At 34.8% G+C, this 24,597-nt stretch overlaps 1 protein-coding gene across 7 annotated transcripts; it reads left to right on the top strand.

Annotated features, from left to right (window-relative positions):
* Positions 1-1,797: 1,797 nt before the first annotated feature.
* LOC120081277 (NADPH-dependent pterin aldehyde reductase-like) lies at positions 1,798-20,622 on the top strand. 7 transcript variants are annotated; one of them, XM_039036014.2, is made up of 5 exons: positions 1,798-2,134; positions 2,818-2,887; positions 2,981-3,174; positions 8,389-8,561; positions 20,352-20,622. In XM_039036014.2, exons 1-5 carry the CDS (start codon positions 1,907-1,909, stop codon positions 20,449-20,451), a joined length of 765 nt encoding a protein of 254 aa, XP_038891942.1. In that variant the 5' UTR covers positions 1,798-1,906; the 3' UTR covers positions 20,452-20,622. The 7 variants fall into 7 exon arrangements, with proteins under 7 accessions (XP_038891942.1, XP_090171998.1, XP_090171999.1 ...); XM_090315872.1 differs by lacking the exon at positions 20,352-20,622 and adding an exon at positions 9,787-10,802 and having other exon boundaries at positions 1,823-2,134; positions 2,993-3,174; XM_090315873.1 differs by having other exon boundaries at positions 1,826-2,134; positions 2,993-3,174.
* The last annotated feature ends 3,975 nt before the right edge of the window (positions 20,623-24,597 follow it).

Below are 24,597 nucleotides of genomic sequence, written 5' to 3'. Positions count from 1 at the left end.
ATTGTAACCATGACATGTTTAATTAATTTGGAAAATTTGACATGATGTTCTAATCAATTCAAGGACTTTATGTGATTAACTAAGTGAATAGACTTGCGTGACAACACTTAGTTAATTAATTTAGGAATTGACATCTGCGTTGGTTTTTCCTAGGGATTTCGTTTGGCTTTTCCAAATAGTCAACCAAGCTTGATAATTAGAAAATCCATGAATCTCTACATGATAAATTAATGAACTAATCCACAGATAACCCAACAATCCCTTAATTGGCGAAGGTAATCTCGTGTATCTCTCTCTCAATCTTACTTTTTGTACATTAATTTCCTGCAATTTAGTTTTCCTGTCAACACAAACTCAAAACTCGTCGTTTCTACTTCTTTCCAAAGGTCTATTTAGTTTAGAAAAGATTTATCTTAGGCTCCATGTGTTTTAACTCGGTCTTGCTACTAAAACTACTTGTTAGTTGAAGTTTAGGATTTAGAATAAAAATATTAAATATAGATAAAAAGTCTCGACATATTTTCATCCATCAAATGACAATTAAAAATTGTCAAACGGATGATATTTAAAAACTATAGTAAATTTCTAAAAATTCGGAAGTCTTTTTTTTTTTTGCCAAAAACAATTTTTTTTGGCATTTATGACACTTTTTTCCTCTCTTCCCCTTATTTTGGTAGGACAAATGTGTCATAGAAATCTACTTTTCTGGTAGTGCCTCATGGATATTATTTTTTATGCTCGATTTGAAAACTAAAAAAACTTTCGAAAATGTGATTATGAAAATTTTTATGTTATGGAATCCCATATTTGTTATAGATTGCTATTTTGAGATCCACAACTTTGACCTATTGATCCTTATCAACGGTTCTCAAATTTTATCATTTAATACGAAAACTTAATTTTCCGTCAATTAAATCCTAATAATGGTCGAGTCAACTTATAATTTTTCAATTACGATGAGACATATCTAATTCATGATCAGTAGGATTCATTCGACTATATCTCAAATATAATATTCAAATGGTTAACAACTTTTGTCAATGATTTAGTCGCTTCACTTGGAACAAACTTATCAATATTGTTGCCTTGTATTCAACATTTTTGGTATAAAAATGATATTTTTCATACAAATTACCTTATTCTTTTTTGAACTTGATAAAACATCATTTTGTTTCTCATCAAAGGATAACAAATATATAGGTATTGTAATCGTTTTGAGGCTGTTTCTTTAGACTGCATGCTTGAACAAATTCCCAATAACACTTGACATCAAATTATATAATTCAATTACATTGTATAATTATGTAATCATTAATCGTACATGAAATTTAAAGGGACAATTACAACTTTAATAAAAAAATAAACTGAAAAATTGGACACCTGTCTCTAAGTTTTGCTTTTTTTGCAAACTTGACAAAAAACTTCCATCTATCTAATTTTTATGTGATTATTATGTAACTACTATCTGATTTGTATGTGATTGTCACATTTGCCATTATAAAAAAGTTAAAATCATGACTTTGATTTTCTAAAATATATTTGTCATATAATATAGTTTTCTAAATTTAAATTATTTGATTAAATTTAGTTTCTAAAAAGAAGAACCACACGTTGCACGAGAGAACAAAAAAAAAAAGTAACAAATTACCTACAAAGTAAACAATGTGTTGGAATCATGCATGGAAGAAATAGACAATCTTTTGGGCCGTCTCTAAATTTATGAAAGAAGACAAAAACTTTAAATACTATTGTCTATAGCGATGTCATATCATTATCATCAACCTCATATTTATGAACACCAACCAAACCATATCTCTCCCTAACACTTTTAAACTCTCTCTCTCTCATGTATTTCTTTGTATAAAATCAAACATTGTTTGTAAGAATCCAAAAGCTTTAATTTTCCATGGCCACCATTTTGAGTGAATTCTCAGGAGCAAAAGATGCAACAGCTACTAAGAAGGTGTTGATCACTGGCGTGAGCAAAGGATTGGGAAGAGCCTTAGCCTTGGAATTAGCCAATCGTGGTCATACCATTATTGGTTGTTCACGTGATCAAACAAAACTTCATTCCCTTCAACAAGAGCTTGCTAAAGTTTCTTCTGCAAAGCATTTACTCTACACTGTTGATGTGGTTTGTCAATCCATTTTAATCTTCTTTCTTGCATTATTCTAGACTTTTTACATGCTGATATTTGTTGATGACAAAATCTAGATAGGATAAAATGTCCCTGATCATTGCAACAGTTAATTTGTTTGGTGGAAAAAGAGAATGACCTGCATATTAATGAGGTGTTTGCTACACATGTTCTGATACTTTAGTTAGAGAGCGAATAAGTGAAATAAGTTAAGAGTTTGTGAATGGAGAATGAACTTCACTTCTTCGAGCTATATTGATATATTTATAGAAGTGGTTGACCTAGCTTGTTTTCATAGAGTTATCGAGTTTCTTTGGGATAATTCATCATCTCACTAGGACAAGAAGTATGCATTGTTTCGCACGTTCTGTTAAGGTTGATCGAATTGAATATCTTTTCCTAAAGATTTTAGTCCTGGAGGTGATTCTTTGGGCCAAAGTATGCACAAGACATGCCTCATCGATTATTCTGCTAGGCTCGGCCTTGGTCTTGACCAAAACATAACACATTATATTGATTTGTCCGGAACCTAAGCTAACTCTCTTCTCTAGGCCTAAAATAGGTCCAAGATGTTATTTTTGGTCTAAATCTTATTATTTTCTTGACCTTGTTACTCGTGTCCCTGTTTTCCATTGGTCTATAAACACCCTAATAACAAAAGTAAATGTTGATCGTGCAGAGATCAAACACCAACGTTGAAGAGTTTGTCCAAGCTATTGTGGAAAATGAATTAGTACCAAATATCATTGGTATTGAACTTTGTTTTGAATTTGTTTAATAAAATTTGTAGAGGTTGTTTGGAAGACAAATGCAAATTAAGGATATATTGTGTGTGGTGATAGTGAATAATGCAGGTTTGATCAATAGAAATGGGAAAATATGGGAGTTGGATGCACAAGAATTTGATAATGTGATTGATACAAACGTCAAAGGGATCGCCAATATAATGCGTCATTTCATTCCACTTATGATTTCTACCAACAAAGGGATTATCATCAATATGTCTTCACTTTCTGGGAGAGATGCACATGGACTGGTATTATTCTTTTTTATTATTTCAAATTTAACTACTATAAACTTACTCTTTATTACTTTTTTTTTTCTTTTTTCTTTTTGCCTCAGGTTTCTCATAAGTAAATCTAATTTTAATGAGTATGAGAATTTAAACTACTTCAAGTTAATTATCGATGAGTTAGGCTCATGTTGGTATTATAAAATATTTTTTTCCTTTTTTTAATACGTTGAGTATCGTTTGGATTTGAATGATATGTTATATTAATTATTAGGTCGTATACACTTTTGATTTCTAAGTTTCAGGTTAGGTTTCTATTTGATTTCTAACATTTCAAACGAAACAGTTTAGTTCTTGAGGTTTAGAAAACAACTCTAAGTGATTTAGAAGTGAAGTTGACCATTAATTGACTAAATGAAAAATGACCGACATAATTGAGATGACAAATGTGCGATATGATACATTTAATTAATTTTAAATTAATTTTAGGTTAGGTGGACTTTTCTTTTCCTCTCCTTCTTCTGTCTCTACTAATTAATCCACCTCATCACTTTTTATCCTCTTCCATTGGTGACTAGTGGCCCACTATCTTAGGGTGTGTTTGGTTTAACTTTTGAAATAAGGCATTTTTTTTAAATTCATTGGTTTATGACCAAAACTTGATATGGAGGTCCCATCTCCCTATGTAAAGTTCTAATTCTACCCTCCCAAATAAAAAACTACCAACAATTACGGTTGAGATATATCCCCACAAATTTAGTAAAATCCCCAACAATCTTTTAGTTTTCAATTAGTAGAGATGGTTTAAAATTTTATTAAAAATATAGTGCTGTTTTTTTTACAACAAAAAAACGTCTATCATTAATAGTTAATGGTACCAAGGGTCGTGATTTGGATTGCAATCAATATAGCAATAAGCTTTTAAGTGCTGGGTTTTTTGTTTCAATGAAGGTATGTAATGATATACTCTAATCTCTAATTTTAGATATTTATTTAATCAGTACCACATTATAATCCACCAATCAAAGCTAAGATGATGTGCAGTTCAAGGGGTTTGGGGCTAGGTTTCATATGATGCATCTTCTGAAATAAATTTTCCCTAGCACATTTCTCCTGAAATGCAACTGTACTAACAAAGTGTAGGTTTTTAAACTTGAACCTAGTTGATAACAACATTGAAAGAATAAAGTTTAAAGGCTGGCTAGTTGCCAAGGGTTTTAAACAAAAGGAAGGGTTAGACTACAATGAAATCTTCTCTCCATTGGTTAAACATACTTCAATTAGATTGCTTCTTGCAATTGTGGCATGCGAGAACTATAAACTTGAATAGATAGATTTGACTACAACTTTTCTACATGATAAGTTAGATTAAGAAATCTATATGAATCATCCTGTAATCTATATGAATTAGCCTGTAGGTTTTGAAGTTGAAGGCAAACGGAACCTAGTATGCAAACTTAATAAATTTCTATATGGTCTCAAACAAGCTGCAAGATGTTAGTATAAGCACTTTGATGAGTATATGAACAAAATTAGATTTGTTAGAAGTCTGTATGATGCATGTGTGTATTTCAGAAAAGCCGAAGATGGAAGCCTAGTCTACTTATCTCTGCCTTCGCTGATGTCAACCGTCAATGGAGACAAACAACATCTACCATTGTATAATCCAGTGACACGTACCAATCGTTTACCAGGTTTGCGGATCTTGACCTCAACAACCATGACATTAGAGCTCTAGGATTTTTCTTTTATCTTATTCAGCTATTATCGCCTTTCTGATCTCTGTCATCACTTATGTGAGTCATTGTCCCGTCCGCAGAGACATACCACATCTACCACAGTCTAATCCAACAACACTCAACCATTATTTGACAAGGCTTGCCCTCTCTTGGGTTTTATATTAATAAGCTTTAGTCACTGCCTCCCTCAGCCCAATCTGTCACCATCCTCGATCACCAACGACATGTTGTCACCTTGTTTAAACTGTATCAACAACTGCTCAGTATAGAACTGCATCGGTGCACTCCTTCGATCACTAACATCGTGCCGACGACCTGCCCAAATCTCCTGAGTCCCATGCCACCTTGCCCAATCACGATTTCATCACAATTATGTCGTCGTATTTCCAATCTTCGCCATTTGTGGGTTTGTTTTCCACCGTCTTGAAAGAGTTAAACAACATGTAGCGGAAGTATCAAGGATCCATAAATATTCTAATTCACTAATTTTGGCAAAAACTAAAGCAAGCTCTTCTTAAAAAGTGGGTTTTCAGAACATACCTTTGATGAACTCTCCAAGAAAATGTTTGTACAGCTGCTATCTTCACTTGAGATCACTGTGAACCACCTCAAAGCCTTCCCTACTATGCTCTTGGAGCTTTAGGTAGAGTTGTGGGACTCAAGAACAACTTGAAAATGTGAAGAAACAAGAAGAGCTCACAGCAGTCGATTGAAGAAGATAGTTTCTTCTTCACATAAAATTTTCTCTTAAATTTGTGCATTCATTCTCTTCTCCAACGACTCCACTTTTCTTTATATATAATAGATGAGCATGCAAAAAGTGGAGTGCATGGCTTGCAGCTCATGCTTGGAGAATCAAAGGAGAGAAGTTAATGGCTTTTGTGTGAGCATAAAGATGATGGTAATGGAGAAAATTCATTTTTTATTTTGTGCAACCATGCAAAACGTTTTTCTATTTTCTTTTTAAAACATAAAATGATTTTAAATAATTTTAATTCAAAAATGATTTTCTTAAATTAATTTAAAATATTAATTAATTCAATATCAAATATTAAATTAATATTTGCACAATAATCATCTTCATTTACGAGCTAGTAGGGGGACCTCAAGGACCTACAAATCATGGACTCCAACGATTCGAGATTAATCGGCTAAACTCATTAGTTCGATCTAACCCCATTTGTTAACTAATGGGACACTCACTATAGCCTATAGTTGAACTCCCCTCACTGTAGATATAATATGTCAACTTAATAACCATAATCAGTAAGTCGGTCCTTCACAGGTTGTTCATAATCACAGGTAGGTCAAAAATACCGTTTTACCCCTATGACTACATCTTGTCCCTTAAGTTCCTACTTATCCTCTAATGAACAATTCTGATTCATAATTTCATGAATCAAATCCTTTCTCTATCATGAGAAGGGGGCCTCATTTGTTGAAGACCTGAAGTCAGTACTTAAGAGAACAACCTATCTGCTAACCCTAAATAGGTTAGGAGTGAATTTCATCTTGCAAGGCTATGTCCCCAGCTATTCATCCAGTCTTATCCCAAAATGGTAAGCTTATTGAGCAGTGTTGTTGGACTACTCTCACTGTTTGTAAATCAAAGGATAATCCCGAACAAACAAAAGTTCATAGCTAGCTCAGGATTAAAATCAAGTTAACCTAGGTTATATAATAAATAAATGAAATAGTCAGTTTTAACAGTAAACGGTCGATATAAAGAAAAGTGATTATTTTTGTGGTCCAGTCTATCTGCAAACTCATTGCATAGGATGCCCCCACTCTCATGTCTCAACATGAACGATTTGTGGATCACATCGTTTGTAGCACCTTTCAACTTCTTGTAACAACTACAAGGTGGGCCGCATCCAATAGTGTTACCAGGATAACAACTACAGAGTGCGCCACATCCAATAGTGTTACCAGGATGAGATACCAATTTCATCCATATACTTAATAGACCATTTAGGCTATATACTGTCAACTTAATCCTGTTTATGTCACTACATAAAGTTACCGCATTCAGACTATAGCCAATGATGTATTTATTGGATTTTCATAATAAAATGTAAAATCAACAAGTCATTGTTATTGATAAAATTGAATGTTTAATACGAATTACGAGTTCTAGGACATTTCCAACACGTTCCTGAATTTTGTCCCGTTTTGTGGGGTTTTAAAATAAAATCTGGCGCCACTTGGTTTTTCTGTTAATGATCTTATCCGCAATAAGATCCACGTCTAGATTCGCGTTGTCACGTCCAGATCTGGTGTCGTCGTCATGCCCAGAGCCCAGCTGCATACCTCCTGCCTAGTCACACGCCTAGGTTCGTGCTGTCACGTATAGATCGGTGCATAACTCGTGGACCAAAGATCTGTCGCAACCTTGTCAACCACAGATTGACCAAGAAATCTTCCGCCAACGTAGATATGTCTACGTAACCTGCCCAGATTTGTCGTCGACCCACACCCGCCCGTTACAGATCTGAAGCTCATGCCTACCTCAATTCAGATATAGTTCATCCAGATCTCTGCTGCACAAATCCGAAGGTCTCACGTATCTCTGTTTAGATCTCCCACATTATTGGTTCTCTGCTTCTCACATCAGTCGTACATACCAAAACCAAATCATTCATGATATCAGTGAAATCAGTGTGAAATCAACATGATTTGGGATTTTGTTACTCAAATTTGGTCTAACTGATCTAATTTGGTTTATTCCATCTGGTTCATTTTGATTTGGTCTGATTCAATTAAGCATAGTTTTTTGTTTGGCTCTACTATTTGTTTGCTCATTTGTGTATTGGAATCTTTCTTTTTCGTGCACAGGTTTAAGCCTTTGCTTTTAGTTCGGGGTCATTTTTTTTTTTTCTTCTTCTTTTTGAGATTTGCATTCTTGAATCTCAATTCCTTTTTTCAAATCTATCATCCGTGGTTTGTGTTTCAAGCCCAAAAGTTCTTCGTGTTTCTATTCTTTGTGAATTTTTTATTTTCAGTCCAGATCACCATGATTTGATTTCAAATTTTTCTTCGGTTTTCGTTTCACTTAGCTGCTTCACAAACTCAAATTGGTCTCTACTCTACCATTTAGTTTTAGGAGGGTGTTGCCATATATGAATATTATTAGTTGTCAATTATCTTTAAATTAGTTAGGCTAATTTAGATTTTTTTTACTTATTTCATTTTGGGTATATTTACCCATGTATTCTACATTATAAGACATTTGACTTATCAATAAAATATCAATATATCAACATTTATTATGAGCACAAATGAAGATATCATCCAATTGTTTTCATTGACAATATGTGAATTATGGTAGAACCTCTTACCTAAACAGGGATAGTAGAAAGCTTTGTGCCAGTTGTTAGGATGACATCAAGCAATGGTTTATAAACTATATATTTTCCCTTGTCAAGAGTATGAAGTATTTTGAGCATTGGAAACCTAATTTTATTATTGAGTATATATATATATATATTCTATTTTGCAGTTTGCACCGTATTGTGCATCAAAGTGGGGGGTTGAAGGACTAAGCAAAGCTACAGCAAAAGAAGTGCCAGAGGGAATGGCGATTGTGAGCTTAGATCCAGGCATCATATACACTGACATGCTGGTTTCATGTCTTGGCGAACTTGCTCTAAAATATCAATCACCTCAACATTGGTAAGAAATTTCATTCATATTTAAATTTGCCTATTTTTCTCGAAAGAAAAAATTAATATATGTTCAGAAATTAGGAAGATTGAATGAAAATAAAACTAAAGGTTGAAGAAGGATAATGTATAAGTGTTCAAAAAATCCGATAATGCGACCAACTGATTATCCAACCCAAACTGTAAGGATTAGATTGGGTTGATTGATAATTTTTCAAAATAGCATTTTAAGTAAGGTCTCGGGTTCATAAACGTTTTGACTAGCTAGGTTGACCCGACCCGACTCGAATCATGTCTTTCCTTTTCTTTTATATATATGTGAAAAATTTACACGATAGAAAAAATGTCAAACTATTTATAAAAATAAAAAAAAAAATACTGATATCAATGTCTATCAGTAATAGACTTCTACCACTTTTTATCACTGATAGACATTGATAAACATGTTAGTTTCTATCAAAGAAGATTAAAATTTTGTTATTTTGTATAAATAGTTTCTCTTATTTTTTTCATTTGTGAAAATCCGCCTATATATATATAACCACGATTCCATTGGAAAATTTGTACGGATGACTCATTTTTTGGGTCCAAAATGTCAAATGACCCATTTTTATAAAATAATGTCAATTGACCCTCTGCTGACATCATCGCCATACCAAGTAACGTAAATTGCCCTTACACCAACCTCACGAGGTAAATCTTGCTCTTGTCTGATTAAACACTCTCGCTCTCGCTTGAAATTCCCTGGTTTGATGTGATTGCTCGTCAATGTACGAATGGTTTGACAATTTTCACGACGGAAGCCTCAAATCAATAATACTTAAACTCAATACAGTGGTGATTTCTTTAAACTCTAAACTTCATTTCAACGGTGATGACTTCTCTGGTTTTCGACGGTGTTTCGTTCAACGGAGATTTTTCGAATGGGGATTTCCAAGACGAGGCTTTTTCAGAACGGAACAGGTTTTTCAGAAAGGTGTTTCATTATTTTGAGTCTATTTAATTATTTTTGCTGTGTTATTTCTGAAAAGGTAACATTACGAAATTTTGTATTGGAAGAGAGAGAGCGAGAGATAGAACGAGAGTGAGAAAGAGCAAGAGAAAGAGAGAGAACAAGAATAAGAGAGAGCAAGATTAAGAGAGAGCGAGATTAAGAGAGAACGAGATTAAGAGAGAACGAGAGTACACTTCAATTTCTTGTACAACTTAATGACAAATGTTCTCTTGCTTTGTAGGATGACAAAAAAGTGTATACTTATTCGATATACGGAGGTGATTGGGATGAGAATGAAAGTTCGTGTATTAGGGGACAGTTGGCAGGAATCCTTGTGCCTGTTTCATTGAAGTATGAAGAAATTAAATCTCACATTTACGGGGTTACAAATGTCAGTTCTTCAGAGTTTGATCTTATACTGAAAGTTAAATATAAGCTTGAATATGAAGCCCCTCCACAATACATAAGGAATGATGATGGTATTCGCTTCCTTCTTTTCCGAGAAGACCTTAGTAGACTTCAGTTATCTGTAACGCTGAAATCGAATGTGGACGAAAATATTAGAATGGGGTTTAGAAATGTGAGTTATGATGATACGACTATGGAGAGACAATACAAGGAATCATATCAGTATCGTCAGGAAGAATATGATATTCCATTGTCTACCAACACTGTACCATCAATATTATCACTAGACAACGATCGCACTAATCTAACAAGATTGAATTCAGAATTGGGCGGTACTTCAGTTGTTGGTAATGAAATACCATATATATTTGATTATATGGATTGTGGTCATCCAGAACAAAGTTGTAGTCCTTCAGTTGATGTGAATGAGCAACCAACAGGATTGAATGAAATGGATCGTGATCATGGAGATGTGCGTCATTCTACAGCAGCTTCAGTGGTTCCACCATCTGTATCTTCAAGTCATAGGACAGAGTTGATTATGCCTGGTACCTCTTCATTTGAGATAGAGGACGTTGAAGTTGGTCAACTATTTTTTAGCAAAAATGACTTGAAAATGAGATTATCTGTTCTGTCCATCAACAAAAATTTTGAATTTAGGGTCAGGAAGTCAACCAAATCTCTATTCATAGTCAAATGTATTAGGGAGACATGTAAGTAGAGCCTTCATGTAGTGAAAATGGAAGGGTCTGATATATTCAAGATCACAAAGTACTGTAGTTCGCACACATGTTCCATTGGAATTATGAATCACGACCATAAATAAGTAACTGCTACGATTATTAGTCAGTTGATTAAAGATAAGTTCATGGGAATAGGACATATTTATAAACATTGTCATATCATTGAGGATATGAGGAGAGATTATGGCGTGAACATAAGTTATGATAAAGTGTGGCGTGCAAGGGAAGTCGTGTATGATCTCACTAGAGATACTCCAGAATATTCATACTCTATACTACATGCTTATGGAGAAGTGTTAAAAATAGATAATCTGGGTACAGTCTTTGAATCAAACTTGAAGATGAGGTGCATTTCAAGTATATGTTTATGGCATTAGGGCCTTGTATTAGAGGTTTCGCAAGCTGTTGACCTGTGATAATTATTGATGGGTCGCACTTGAAAGGAAAATACAAAGGCACCATATTGGTTGCGGTTTCTATGGACGGTAACAATCAATTATACCCACTATCATATGCAATAGTGGACAATGAAACCGATCGATCATGGAAATGATTTATGTCAAACTTGAAATGTAGTATCGGATAATCCAATAATCTGGTGTTTGTGTCTGATCGGATGGTATCTATCATAAATGCTATTTGTGTATTTTTTCCTACGAAATTTCATGGATTGTGCACATGGCACATAGAACAAAATCTTGTTACAAACTTTAAGGATAGCACGGTTGTTGGGATATTTAGAGATATAGTAATGGCATTTCACATGACAGAGTTCCAGACAAAATGGGACGAACTCCATAATTTTTTAGAGGTGTTGTCACAAAATATTTGGAAGACATCGGTCTTCAAAGGTGGGCACGGGTTTGCTAAATAGAATGAGTATATGATAACATGACATCCAAAAGTGCAGAGTGTTTCATTTCATTAACTAAAGAGTATCGACTATTGCCCATAGTATGCTTGATTGAACATGTTAGAGGAATGCTCCAATCGTGGTTCTATGAACGAAGAAATTACTGGGCATCTCGAACGACATTGCACCCTGACTACTGTGAAACCCAATTGGCAAGTGAGACCGATAAGGCAGACGATATCGAGTTTAGCCCATTGATTGTTATCAGGTCCACGTGCGAGATAATCGATTGGACAGTATTGTCAATCTTTACATGAAGGAATGCACGTGTAAGGAATTCGACTCACTTGGTATCTCGTATTTGCATGCAATTGTTGCTACCAAGGAATGAAATATACCCATCCCGAGTTTTTGCAGTTGATTTTATACAGTGGACTCTCTAATGACTGGGTATGCGGAGCCTATAAATCCACTTGGCCACATATCTGAATGGAAGGGACCTCCTGGATATGTAGAAAAGACTATCCTTCCTCTGAAGTTTGTGGCACAAGTCGGGCGACGGAGAGTGAGAAGAGTACCATCCAGAAGAGAATTTTGCAGACAAATGAAATGTGGTTGGTGTGGGAATTATGGGCATAATCGCCAAAATTGTAGCGAACCGCTCACAACCGTGCGACGTGCTGAAAATGCCAGAAACCGTGACACAAACACCTCTCATCTAGTTTAGTTTATAACTAACTTGTAACATTTCATTTGTTATAAATACCATTGATCGATTTTTCATATGTCATACATGTAACATACTTCATGCCTTTTCATACTTGTAACACACTTGTAACATACTTCATACTTTTTCATACTTGTAACATACTTCATACTTTTTCATACTTCATACTTGTAACAGTTCATACTTAATACTTTCATCTTGTAACACTTCATACTTCATACTTTCATCTTGAAAACAAAAAACAATAACAAGCTGGAGTATTTCTATAATAGCAATCTTCATACTCTCTCAATCTCGCTCTCTCAATCTTCATACTCTCTCAATCTTGTTCTTTCAATCTTCATACTCTATCAATCTTCATACTTGTAACAAAAAACAATAACTTCATACTCTCTCAATCTCGCTCTCTCTCTCAAAATCTCGCTCTCTCAATCTCGCTCTCTCTCAATCTCGCTCTCTCTCAAAGTCTCGCTCTCTCAATGCTTGAACTTTGATATAATGTTCTATATACCATTGATATAATGAAAAGAGCAGTAGCTCAATTATACATGTTTTGATAAAATGTAGAATATTGAACTTTAAACTTTGAATTTTGATAAAGTTAATACATGTTTTACATACATAAAAAATACATGTTTTACATACATAAAAAATACATGTTTTTACATACATAAAAAATACACGTTCTTACGTACACAAAAAATACAATAAAAAATACATGTTCTATACACAAAAAATATGAAGTGTTCGTCCATAATTGACACGCTAACTACATCCTATATTCACTCATCTTCCCCTAAGTGATTACGGACGAATCAACGTCAGTCACCAGGTGTTCTAGTAATTTTATTGCAAAGATGTCACAATCAAGCAACCCGTGTTGTATGTTGACATTCATAGGTCGCGATATTTTCCAACGGGCTGTGGATTGGTCCAGCTTTGAATGATCCATGTCACAGTAGTGAAGTAGGGATTGTACTGTGACAGTCAATGGCTCTAGCCACTTCACCAGCTTTGTCATTGGTGTGTATGACGGAAGTGAATCGAACACGAATATATGGCCTCTGTTAATGTCCATTGCAAGGACCATCCAGTGCTCACTGATATTCATTGTTGTATAAACGAAATCCACATCTGCCCATTTGACATCGAATTTACCGATGATGTAGTCCTTGTACGTGTCTTCATCCTCCCATGCTAGGGTAGCCTTCAGAAGTGTCTTATTCTTTATTCGTTTAAATACCCCACACGAGCATTAAGGTGACTCTGCCAAATAAAATGAGAAGTTAAGTAATGAAATATACCATAGTAAAATGACTTTGCACAACAAAATATATCAAAATTTACCGTTACACCAATTGGCAAGATGGTGAACTTGTGCATGCACATGTCAGGCCGGGTATAAAATTTTTCTTTCATAAAATAAAATAAAGTATTTATGGTCTGCACAAAAATTACTATGGCAGTAAAACTACAAGATATCCAACTGTAAAGAAGTCAAGACTAGGAAACTTATATCGCACTAAACCCAAGAACTCGGGCAAATCAATTCCTTGAAGAATTGCTTGGTGAGTGGTTTAAAGGAGTTCTCTCGAACCTCGTTGTTGGTATTCTCATCTGAGATCTAGCCCATCATTTCTGTAACGATATTGTGTGGAACGTCATGCGACAATCGCTCTGATAGTGACTAGCTACACTTGGGAGAGGATGCTTAACAACACTTTTCTTCTTTACTTGAGCTGGAGGTGTATATTTATCAACAGCTTTCCTTATACAACTAATTCTTCGAGATTCCTACATAAACAGATAACAAAAAGTTACTCATCAAGAAATATAAAAATATAAACACATATTATTGATGAATAAATTACTCACCAATGTAACTTCTTATGTGGTCGTAACAATCCCAGAAGTGTCGGCCTCTGGGATGTCAGACATGTCGGCATGTATATGTGGCATGGTGAGTAAGGCAGACATGTTAAGCTCTATTTATGGGACATCAGCCTCTATAGGTTCGACGTCAGTTGGTGATATTGTGGTGGTATCGGGCTCTAGAGGGGGGATAGGAGTAGGTGAAGTGGTGGTATTTTGAGGCTTTACAAGAGGGATGGGTGTATCAAAGGCAGTCGCATTATTGGTATCGGGATCCCGAGATGGGATGGGTGATCTCGTCGTCTTCTCATTCACTATGGAACCCTTCAATTAATAAAGTAAAATGATGAGTTCACGAACACGTAGAGACATAAAATGATAGTAAATGCAAACCTTGCACACAGTCTGCAACAGTGATAGGATGGCCGACAATTGTCCTTTCACGTCTGTCATATTTTCCTCCATATTGGATACACGATGATCTAAACTCGATATATGAACATCCAACCTCGATAGTGAGCTATCAATGGTCTACAGGTACGAATAAATAGAATCGTCAGGATTGGCTCCTTCCTTGCAGGCAGCACACTTAGGTCACTTCTCATTAATAGATCACTCTCTACAGGAGTCCGCAAGATGGACATCAGGTGGGTTCAACTCGTCCTCATCGCGTACGTCTCCTACCACATCATGGAACGTATCATCACTAGGTGTGTATATCTCTCCTTCCACCCTTCCACATTCAGCATCCTCGTGCTCAGAATGCCTGTGTTCATCCCCTTCCTCCACCCTTCCACATTCATCGTAGTCATCTCCACGATGATCATCACCCCGTCACTTTCACTTTCAGAACTACCCCCATCACTAGATGACCTATTGCCACTTTTAGCACTATCATCATCTGCACGTAGATCAAATATAGGTCGTCTGTCCACTGGGGTATCCCGAAACTTCCTCTCAGCGTCTCTCATGACAGTACCCTCTTTAACCTTTATCTGCATTAACAACCCAGTAAACTGGTTAGTGTCAAATTAACAACCAGATAAACATATTATGCATAGAGTAAACGTACATTGTTAGACTCGAATATCTCTCTCTCGAGTACTTTGAAGGACACTAAGTGGGAGCATGACCATCGTAATATGTAGGGCAAATCCACCTTGCTCCTTTGCTCTGCAATGTTCCCAGCTATCGATGCAACTAGGATTTTGTACGCCCATACCTATATAAAATTTAACATATATTAAGAACAATAGTAATATTAAATCAAACAACACGATCATTATGTTAAGCAAATTTACTTGGAATGCTTGTGGAAATCCACGCAAAGAGTACTTTAAAACGTAATTTTTATTTCCTTTCACCTTCGTCTTGTATAGACTGCTCTTATCATTCAACGTCGTCTTTAGGGCATCCAGTGTCCTCTCCCAAATAATGGTACCCCAATCAAGACTATTGTAGTACTCTAATTTTGAATGTCCTTAAAACGTTTGAGGTCCACTGCAATTTTCTGTTTGTTCTTTTCCATCATTGCAACCTCAGTATAGTAGACTACTGTGATCTTCACAACATCTTCATCATTTTCAAACTCCAACTCGTTGTATTTTTCTTCAAGTAGACGGACATGTAAGGTAAAGGAACTCTTAACGAAAAGCATCCATGAGCGCATTCGGATCTTTCTGATTTCATTGTAACTGAAATACCAAAAACATGTTGTAATAAAGAGTTATGTAATTTACACTAATTAACAGCATGCTTTGATAAATAAAATACAAGAGTTCACATACCAATTGAAGACTCTCTTCAATTTCGAACTCAACGCAGCGGGAAGAACCTCTACATTCTCTATCGCCCAATAATACAGTCGGCTACGGCAATACAATCATCTACACGAACAAGCACGAGAAAGCAAGAGTGGGGATGGCACCACCACTTAGAGCCCTTGGTATTCTCGAAGTGAGTATCCAAAGCGTGGTCTTTATTGAATTCGGTAGAGGAAGGAAGAATGGGCTGATCGTGTAGAACGATAAGCAAGTGGAAGAGAATGCTATCGTATAGCAGGGATGTTTATCGTTTAGATAAAGCTACAAGATCGTGTAGGTTTTACTAAGCGATCGTCTAGTAATAGGTAAACGATCGTTTAAAAAACACGGCACGCTAGGCGATCGTTTAGAAAAGCTAAGCGATCGTTTAGACACGGGTGTGCGATCATTTAAGCGATGAAACTCTATCGTATAGGCTCTCAGCTAAGTGATCAAAACGTTTTCACACCGATTGTGATTTTTTTGAACTTTTGCAAAATGAAACAAATTTTCATTTTATTCTTCGGTTACAATAACCGAATACTGAATTTCCTACTAACACACGATCGAGGAGAAGATTTCGGCCAATTATCACATAATTAATCAATTTAATTAATAAATAAATATAATCATATTATATTCTTACCCTATAGTTTAATATCATATATCTACTATAGTAATTTCTCCTCCACTTGATATAAATCATATTTATATCTAATTTCCTCTAATATAAAGTATCTCATACATTTAGTTAATTATATCATATAATTAACCAGTTCAATTATATCATATATAATCGAACTCCCTCTTGTCAATTTGAACATTTCAAACTGACCCAAAAACTGATTCTCGACTTTATTCAAGCTATCTAGGGGACCTTATGGACCCGTGGATCGAAGCTCCAATGGTACATGAATAGTTGACTAAACTCTTTAGCCATGAGATCTACCATCCGTTAACTGCCAAACAGTCCACTAAAGACCAACAACTGAACTCTTCTTACCACAGATATATTTCTGTGTCCTTCGGATATAACCAATCATGAGTACGATGACCCTTCACAGGTGCTCGTAAGTACAGTTGGAGCCAATTTACCGTTTTTCCCCTGTAGTTACATCTTACTCCTTAAGTACCACTGATTCCTTTAATGAACAATACAACATAGTCCAACTATGTGTGAACACTTCTCGGGCCAAGAGAAGGTGTGTAGTGCCACATCGTTCAATCCTTGGAATCAGCCCTTAAGGGAGCTATCTATCTACTTGCCCTTACCTCGAGGAAGGAGTGAATTTCATCTTGTGTAGCTGAGTTCCCAGCTCCCAAATCAGACGAATCCCCAAAATGATAGGTTTGATTGGCGACCTGACCACTCACACCCAAACAAATCAAAGGACTACCTTCAATGGCAAGAGTTCCCAACTCACTCAGGATTGAAGTCATGTCACCTATGATCGTTTAGGTGAGATGTAAGTCTCTAGTATCAACGGCGTTATATACAGAGTCTAAACATCTCATGGTCCAGGTCTTATACAAACTCTTTGTATAGGATATCCCTGCTCTTACTCTCTATTATAACTACCAAAAATACTTGATTGCAAGTTCATATGAGGACTGCTCATTCTGATCAACTCGTGTTGGGGATCGCCACAAACCAGTCATCAACAAAAAATCATCCTTAAAAAAAAGTGACGACCTTTCCACAAACAGATAATAACATTGAGTCAGATCTCGTCCTCTTCACTTCTCTCAGCAATATATGATGGATAATTAGTCTGTTGAACACCATGTCAACGTCTACAAATCACCCAAAAACTGTTCTCTTGAACATGTCTAATTTCCTTGGGGTAAACTTCTCCTTCACAATCTTATTTGCTTTAGCAATGTGGGCCAAGCTCATTACTTGACTGGAAAATCGGTTGGCTACGGGTATTCTGAAACGTGTTGCCATCTTAATTCACTCCTACATGAAATAAAGATTCAATTAGTAAACTCCTTCAGAAAAAAAAAAATTGTAAAAAACATTCTGTTTAAATCTCGTTGTATTCACTTTTGCTGGCATCGCTCTCTTTGGTATCGCTCTCTCTGGTATCACTCTCTCTAGTGTCGCTTTCTCCAGTATCAATCTCTCTGATGTTGCTCTCTCTGGTGCTGCTCTCTCTAGTAACTCTCACTTATCTCGCTCACATTCTCTCTTTTTACTTGTCTTCAACCACAGAACACATTGAAACCCAGAAAAACGAACAAAAAAACCATAGGTTCACAATATTTCTAAACCCCAGAACGTCCCACCCTTTCTGGTGTCGCTCTATTGATTTCACTCTCACTTATCTCGCTCATAAACTCTTTCTACTCGTCTTCAACCATAGAACACATCGGAAAAAAAAAACCATAGGTTCACAGTATTTCTAAACCTAGAACGACTCACAAAGCCCCATTACCGATCGATTTAAGACATTTTCAGGCACAAATTGAAAGATTTACCGATCAGATTAGATTTTTCGGCGGTAGTTGAATTATTTGCAAGCCAAAATGATGGATTCTAAAGAGTTTTTAGTTTATGAGTGATACGAAGCCGTTAGCCTTGGGATATTTGAATGAAGAGTTTTTAGTTTTGGTTGGTTTTCAGTAAAAAGGTAAGAAGACAAAGAGGTAAGGGAAATTCATGTAATTTGGTATGACGATAATGTCAGCTGAGGGTCAATTGATATTATTTTTTAAAAATGAGTCATTTGACATTTTAGACCCAAAAAATGGGTCATTATTACAAATTTCCCGATTCCATCTTCCTATCTCTTATAGCAGCAAGTTCTTCATGTTCTTCTTCAATTCTAGCACTCCATCATGTTCACGTTCTCGCATTCAGGTTCTAGTCAAACATTTTTCATCATCTTCTTCTATTTCAACGCTCACATTTACATGATTCCATGCTGCCCGAAAATCATTGACTCGCTAACAGCCCTTCACTTCAATGCTTCTCAGTTATCACTCTCAATGGACACCTCACGACTCACAAACATTAGTTTTCAATTTCTTCCGGTGTCTTTTTCATTTCTTCTTCATCAAGGTATTGTCTTCTAGTTTTTGCTTAACTCTCAATCGTCGCTCTTTGTTCTCCTGCGTTTCATCTTCCATCTTCTAATTTCGTTCACCAGTAACCAATACCAACACCACCTAGCAGTCGAAAAATCGATCTCATACTCATTGAGTTTACTCTCTTCCGATTTCTATTTCCTCAGCCACAAATCAAATCGACCTGGTGACCCAACCCGAAAATATATGGGTTGGGTTGGCCTATGGTACAAAACTAATGGGTTAGGTATTTGACAAACCCAAACTCTTGGGTTGGTTTAAAAAACCCTCTAATCCGGCCTAACTTAACCCATGTACACACCTACAATGAAGGCCAGTATTTTTTTAATGGAGCAATGCTTTATTAGTGTTCTTGTCAAGAAAGGCCATAAAAAGAATTCAAGGTTAAAATATCAGTTTGGTTTCTATACTTTGAAATTTGTTTATTTATTTTTAAATGTCTAATTTTCGTTATTATATTTTCAACCAATCTTAAATTTCGTTCAGAAACTTTAAGCAGCCCAACAATATTCAACAACACATTAGATTAAGTACATTATTATGTATTTTATTAATCAGAGAATTTTATAAAACACAAAGTTTGGCAGAAATTTATGGCTGGCTTAATACACTATTTGTTGGGTGTCTATTTCCTTTCCATATAAATATCGAAATTTATGAACTAAATTTATAATTTAATTTTTAAATTTTAAGCCAAATTTCGGAAAGAAAAACACGCTTTTAACAACTATTTTTTCCCTTAAGTTTTTTACATTTTGTGTAGATTTTGAAAATATTGTTAAATGTACTTAAATAACTAACCAAACACATAGTGGAATTAGTTTATAAGCTAACATTTTCAAAATGGAAAAAAAAAAAACAAAATAGTTTTCAAAATAGATATGCTTTGATTTTGGTTCGAGAAATTAGGCTTAAAAACAGTACATTCATAAGTAGATTTCTTTGTTTATCTTCCATTTTAGGGTATAACCCAGTCAAGTTTGGAAAACTAAAACATGTATTTTATAAAAATTTTGTTTTTTTAGAATTTTATTATCAGTTCAAATATTATCTTGAAGAAAAGTTTTTTTTTAAAAAAAAACTATAGTAAAAAATTATAGCAAAACAGGTAGACAAAAACCAAAATCCAAAAAATATAATTTCTATCAAACAGACCTATTGTTTATTTGCTTTCAACTTTCAATAAAAACTAACCTCTCAAGCAATGTAAAATATTTTTATACAAATAAAAAATGTATAAAGCAAATAAAATATGGCTCTTTCTTTTTTATGAATATTGATGCATTTACATATTTGATATTATTGTAATAGGGCTTCTAAAGCAGCAACAATGATTCTTAATCTCACTGCACTTGACAATGGAGCATCTCTCACTGTTGAAGATCCAGGCACTTTGCCCAAACTTGAGTAATTTTGTCTTTATTCCTTTTAGAGGTTACTCAAATTTAATTTTATCTAATTTTGATACAAATGATACTTGGCTGAACATGAATACTTAATGTGTGAACTATAGACCAGAGTGAGCATAATTCAGTGATACGTAAGTCCTAATCTTAGAAATAGGGCTTTAAAGAATGATCAACCATGAGTATTAGAGCAAATTCTTCACTAAGTTTTTGAAGAGGAGATGTGGTCAAAAGAGAGGGAAAATGAGATTTAAAAAGAGGTTGAAACTAAATTTGAATTTGGCCATGGAATGAAGGTTAAATGAACAAATGGTGGAGATTGATTAGTAAAAGGAAAATACTTGGTGCCGGCTGGACTACAACCATCGATGATGCACCTCTTGCAGCAATTAATTAAAAATTGATGCCTATCATTTTTTTTAAAAAAAAATTAATAAAGAGATCTTTTTTTTTTTTTAAAAGATCTTTTTTTTTTAAAAAGATCTTTTTTTTTTGTGTGTATAGATAGGAAAGGGACTATGATAAAAAAAAAAAAAAAAAAAATTTTTTATGTATATGTAGGAAAGAGAAGTAGGGTACATAGGCGCAACCGGATTGCATCTAAGTATTCCTCTTGATAAAATGAGGAAGGGCTATATTAATAGAAATTCAACATACCATTGGAATTCTTATATAGATTTTTCTTTGCAAGATGAGTGCGCAATAAAACCAAAAACAAATAAAGCACCTAAACTATAAGACAAGTAAGCTTGTCCAGACTATACAAGTGCATAGCAAGCCCATGCAAAGGGTTTAGTTAATATATGCCAAATTCCACTAAGTATACAAATGGAACTTAACCATATATGTCCCCCAACTATATCTTCCAAATCGTCGAAACTAATAATCCACCCTTCTCTGCCAAAAGATGATTTAAGTAAATAACAAAATATAACACTTGGTCTAAGGGTCAAGTTGGTAATTTTTTTACATCTCCAATTTATATTACTTTTCAATATTCAATATCAATATGGAAAAACGTGATAAATGAAAAGGTCGTTCTTATTCAAAACCTCTACTTTCCAAATTTTCTCTCACTTCATACCTTGGAGTGAACAGTTCTCATAGAGAGAGAGGCGTTTTCACATCTTCTTAACATGAAATAGCAAATGGTTGGGGAAAGAATATGTTCCTTTTTTAGCGTACCCTCGGAAATGTTTTTCTAATCATTTTTAAAAATATTTTAAATCTATTTTCTCCTCTTTCGTGCGCTAAAGAGAATTTTGTCTACTTAGCATTTGATTTTAGTTCAAGGCAAGTGGTTCTCTAATGATGGATTTGGGGCTATTGATTATGTTGGGGTTGATGCCCTAAATCTCGTAGAGTCCAATAGTTTGTAATTATATTGCACAAACATTTGATTTATCAAATAAAATATGTGATGTTTTATTTGACGTTTAGTTGCATTAAACCTACAAACCAATAAATTAACATCTAAGGTTATCTTGTAGCTCTTAACCATATATGTAGAAACATACGGGTGGATCATATTTAAATGATTAGCTAAATGGTCTATAGTAGATGGATAAGGATGGATACCTTATCCTGGTGACACTATGAGTATGACGTGCTTTGTAGGTATTACAATTGTTGTAAAGTGCTACAAATGATATGATCTTGATCATTCATATATAGACATGCGAGCGGGCATATTCTAGACAAAGTTTGTATAAAACCAGACCACAAAATGTTCAGTCTCATTATATAACGCCTTCATAATAAAGACTTACATTTCACTAGGATGACCATAGGTAATATGACTTGAATCCTGAGTGTGTTGTGAACTCCTACCTATGAGGGCAGTCCTTTGATTTGTATGGGTGAGAGTGACCAGATCGCCGACTTAAGAAGCCTACTATTTTAGGGATTCGTCTGATTGGAGAGTTAGGAACACAGCTACACAAGATGGAATTCACTCCTTCCCCGAGGCAGGGGAAAGTAGATAAATTTCTCTCTTAAGGGCTGATTCCCGGTCTTGAAGAATGTGGCGTCACACCCTCGCCTGACGCTAGAGGGGTTTAGTTATAGTAGGACTATGATCTATTGTTTATTAGAGGGATCAATGGTACTTAAGAAGTTAAATGTAACTATAGAGGCAAAACGGTAATTTGACCCAGCTGTACTTAAGAGCAATTTGTGAAAAGTCATCGTACTATTGATTGGATATATCCAATGGATACAGAAATATATCTGTAGTACGAAGAATGCAGCTGTCAGTCTTTAATGAAGTGCCAAACAGTTAACATATGGTGAATAATGTAATTAAAGAGTTCAATTAATTATTCATGTACTGTTGGAGCTTCAAGCTACAGGTCCATGAGGTCCCCTTTGTAGCTCAATAGGATTTAATTGAGAATCAATTTTTGGATTAATTTGAATTGTTCAAATTAATAGAGGGATTAAATTATATATGATATAATTAAACTGTTTAAATTATATGTGATATAATTGTCATAATGTATTTGATACATTATAGCTTAATGGGAAGAAATAAATATTTGAATGAGATTCAAATATATTTTCTATGAATGGGATTCATAGTTGTTAAATTTAAAATAAATGAGATTTATATTAAATATCATATAAAAGAGAAAAGAAACTAAGTTTATATTATATGTGATACAATATTAAAACTATAGGTTATATGTTATATTTGATATAACATATAATATAATATATATAGTATGATAAGTTAGTTATCATATTTATATTTATATTATTATTATTATTTGAATAATAAGGAAGGGAGTCACTCCTTTCCTCATCTTTTCTCTCCACCCACATTAGTAGGGGTGGTTATTCTATTTGGCAAAAAGAGAATTAAAAGAAAATCGTTTTCTTCTTCTTGGTGATTGTTGTGATTGAACGATTGAGTGAGAAAGATAGAAGAGTTATGTAATTTGTTTTGAGTTCATTGAGAATTCTCAATATTCTTCCTCCACATAAAAGCTTTTCCCACTTAACCAAAATAGTTAGAGCCAACCGCTCCTGGGCTCTCACCTTGAGAATACCAAGATTTTATTGTGGTAGTGTCCGGGATTTTATTCGAGATTAATCTTGCAGAAGGTCTTCAAGAATGAATCCGTTCGAGGGAAAACGTGAAGTAAAAGGTCTTCAAAGGTGAGGTTTCTTAAAACCCTTTTCTTATAAAGCATGTTGTAATTTAGTTTTAAATGCATCTCTTATTGTCTATTTACTGTAAACTTTGTATTCAATAATTAATGGAATTTGGCCGATCCGCATCTACTTAAGGTTTTCCTCACATGAGTTCCTTCAATTAGTATCAGAGCCAGTCACATAAGTTCCTTCAATTGGTATCAGAGCCAGGTTGTAGGTTTTTTTATTCCAAATTCCATTCTTGTATCGAATTGTCTTATAGTAATGGTGGATTTTATTATTTGCATTCTGTTTATGTGATGAATGGTTGTGGATGTTTTGTTGATGGATGTTTCGAGATAGAACTCTCTGTTTAAGGCTTTCTATCATTTACAAATTTGGTTTGTAAGGACCCCAACATTTTTTGGTCATTAATTGTTGCAATCGAGTCTGTAATTTGTATGTTTTGAGTCGTTCGTGATGTTTCGGGTTGCTTCAAAAAAGGGTTGCATTGCGTTGTTCCAATGGAGAAGATGAACCACAGGTTCAAGATCGTGTAGCTACTGCTAAACCATCGGGTAGCTTTTGTATGCGATCAGGTAGCTTTTGCTACACGATCGTGTAGTATTTGCTAAGTGATCGCATAGCTAATGCTATGTGATCCTATAGAATTTGATACACGATCGTATTGCGTTTGCTACAAGATCACCTATTCGCTTGTTGAACGATCATGTAGACTTTCGTGCTCAACGAATAGTCATTAGTTATGTGATCGTATAGTTTTTCATACTCGATGCTTAGTTGCTCGACACATGGATCATTTCCTACACAATTAGCTACAAGGTGGTTCTTTGAAGGGCGGTTTGGTTCAAACGATTCAAGACCCAGTTCACCTATTTCGAATCGGTTGTCTCAATTCTTGTAATAGTTGCCTTTTGTTTTCTATTTTTTTGTAACGACCCGACCCCCTAGGACTTAAGTTAGGCCGTTACTAAATACATGCATGCATGGAACTT

Source organism: Benincasa hispida, chromosome 7 (assembly GCF_027475165.1).
Source record: "Benincasa hispida cultivar pf3 chromosome 7, pf3_genome.v1.1, whole genome shotgun sequence".
In the NCBI taxonomy this organism is placed as follows: domain Eukaryota; kingdom Viridiplantae; phylum Streptophyta; class Magnoliopsida; order Cucurbitales; family Cucurbitaceae; genus Benincasa; species Benincasa hispida.
The sequence above is the reverse complement of the archived record's forward strand: the minus strand, read 5'-3'. Positions and strand labels throughout refer to the sequence as shown.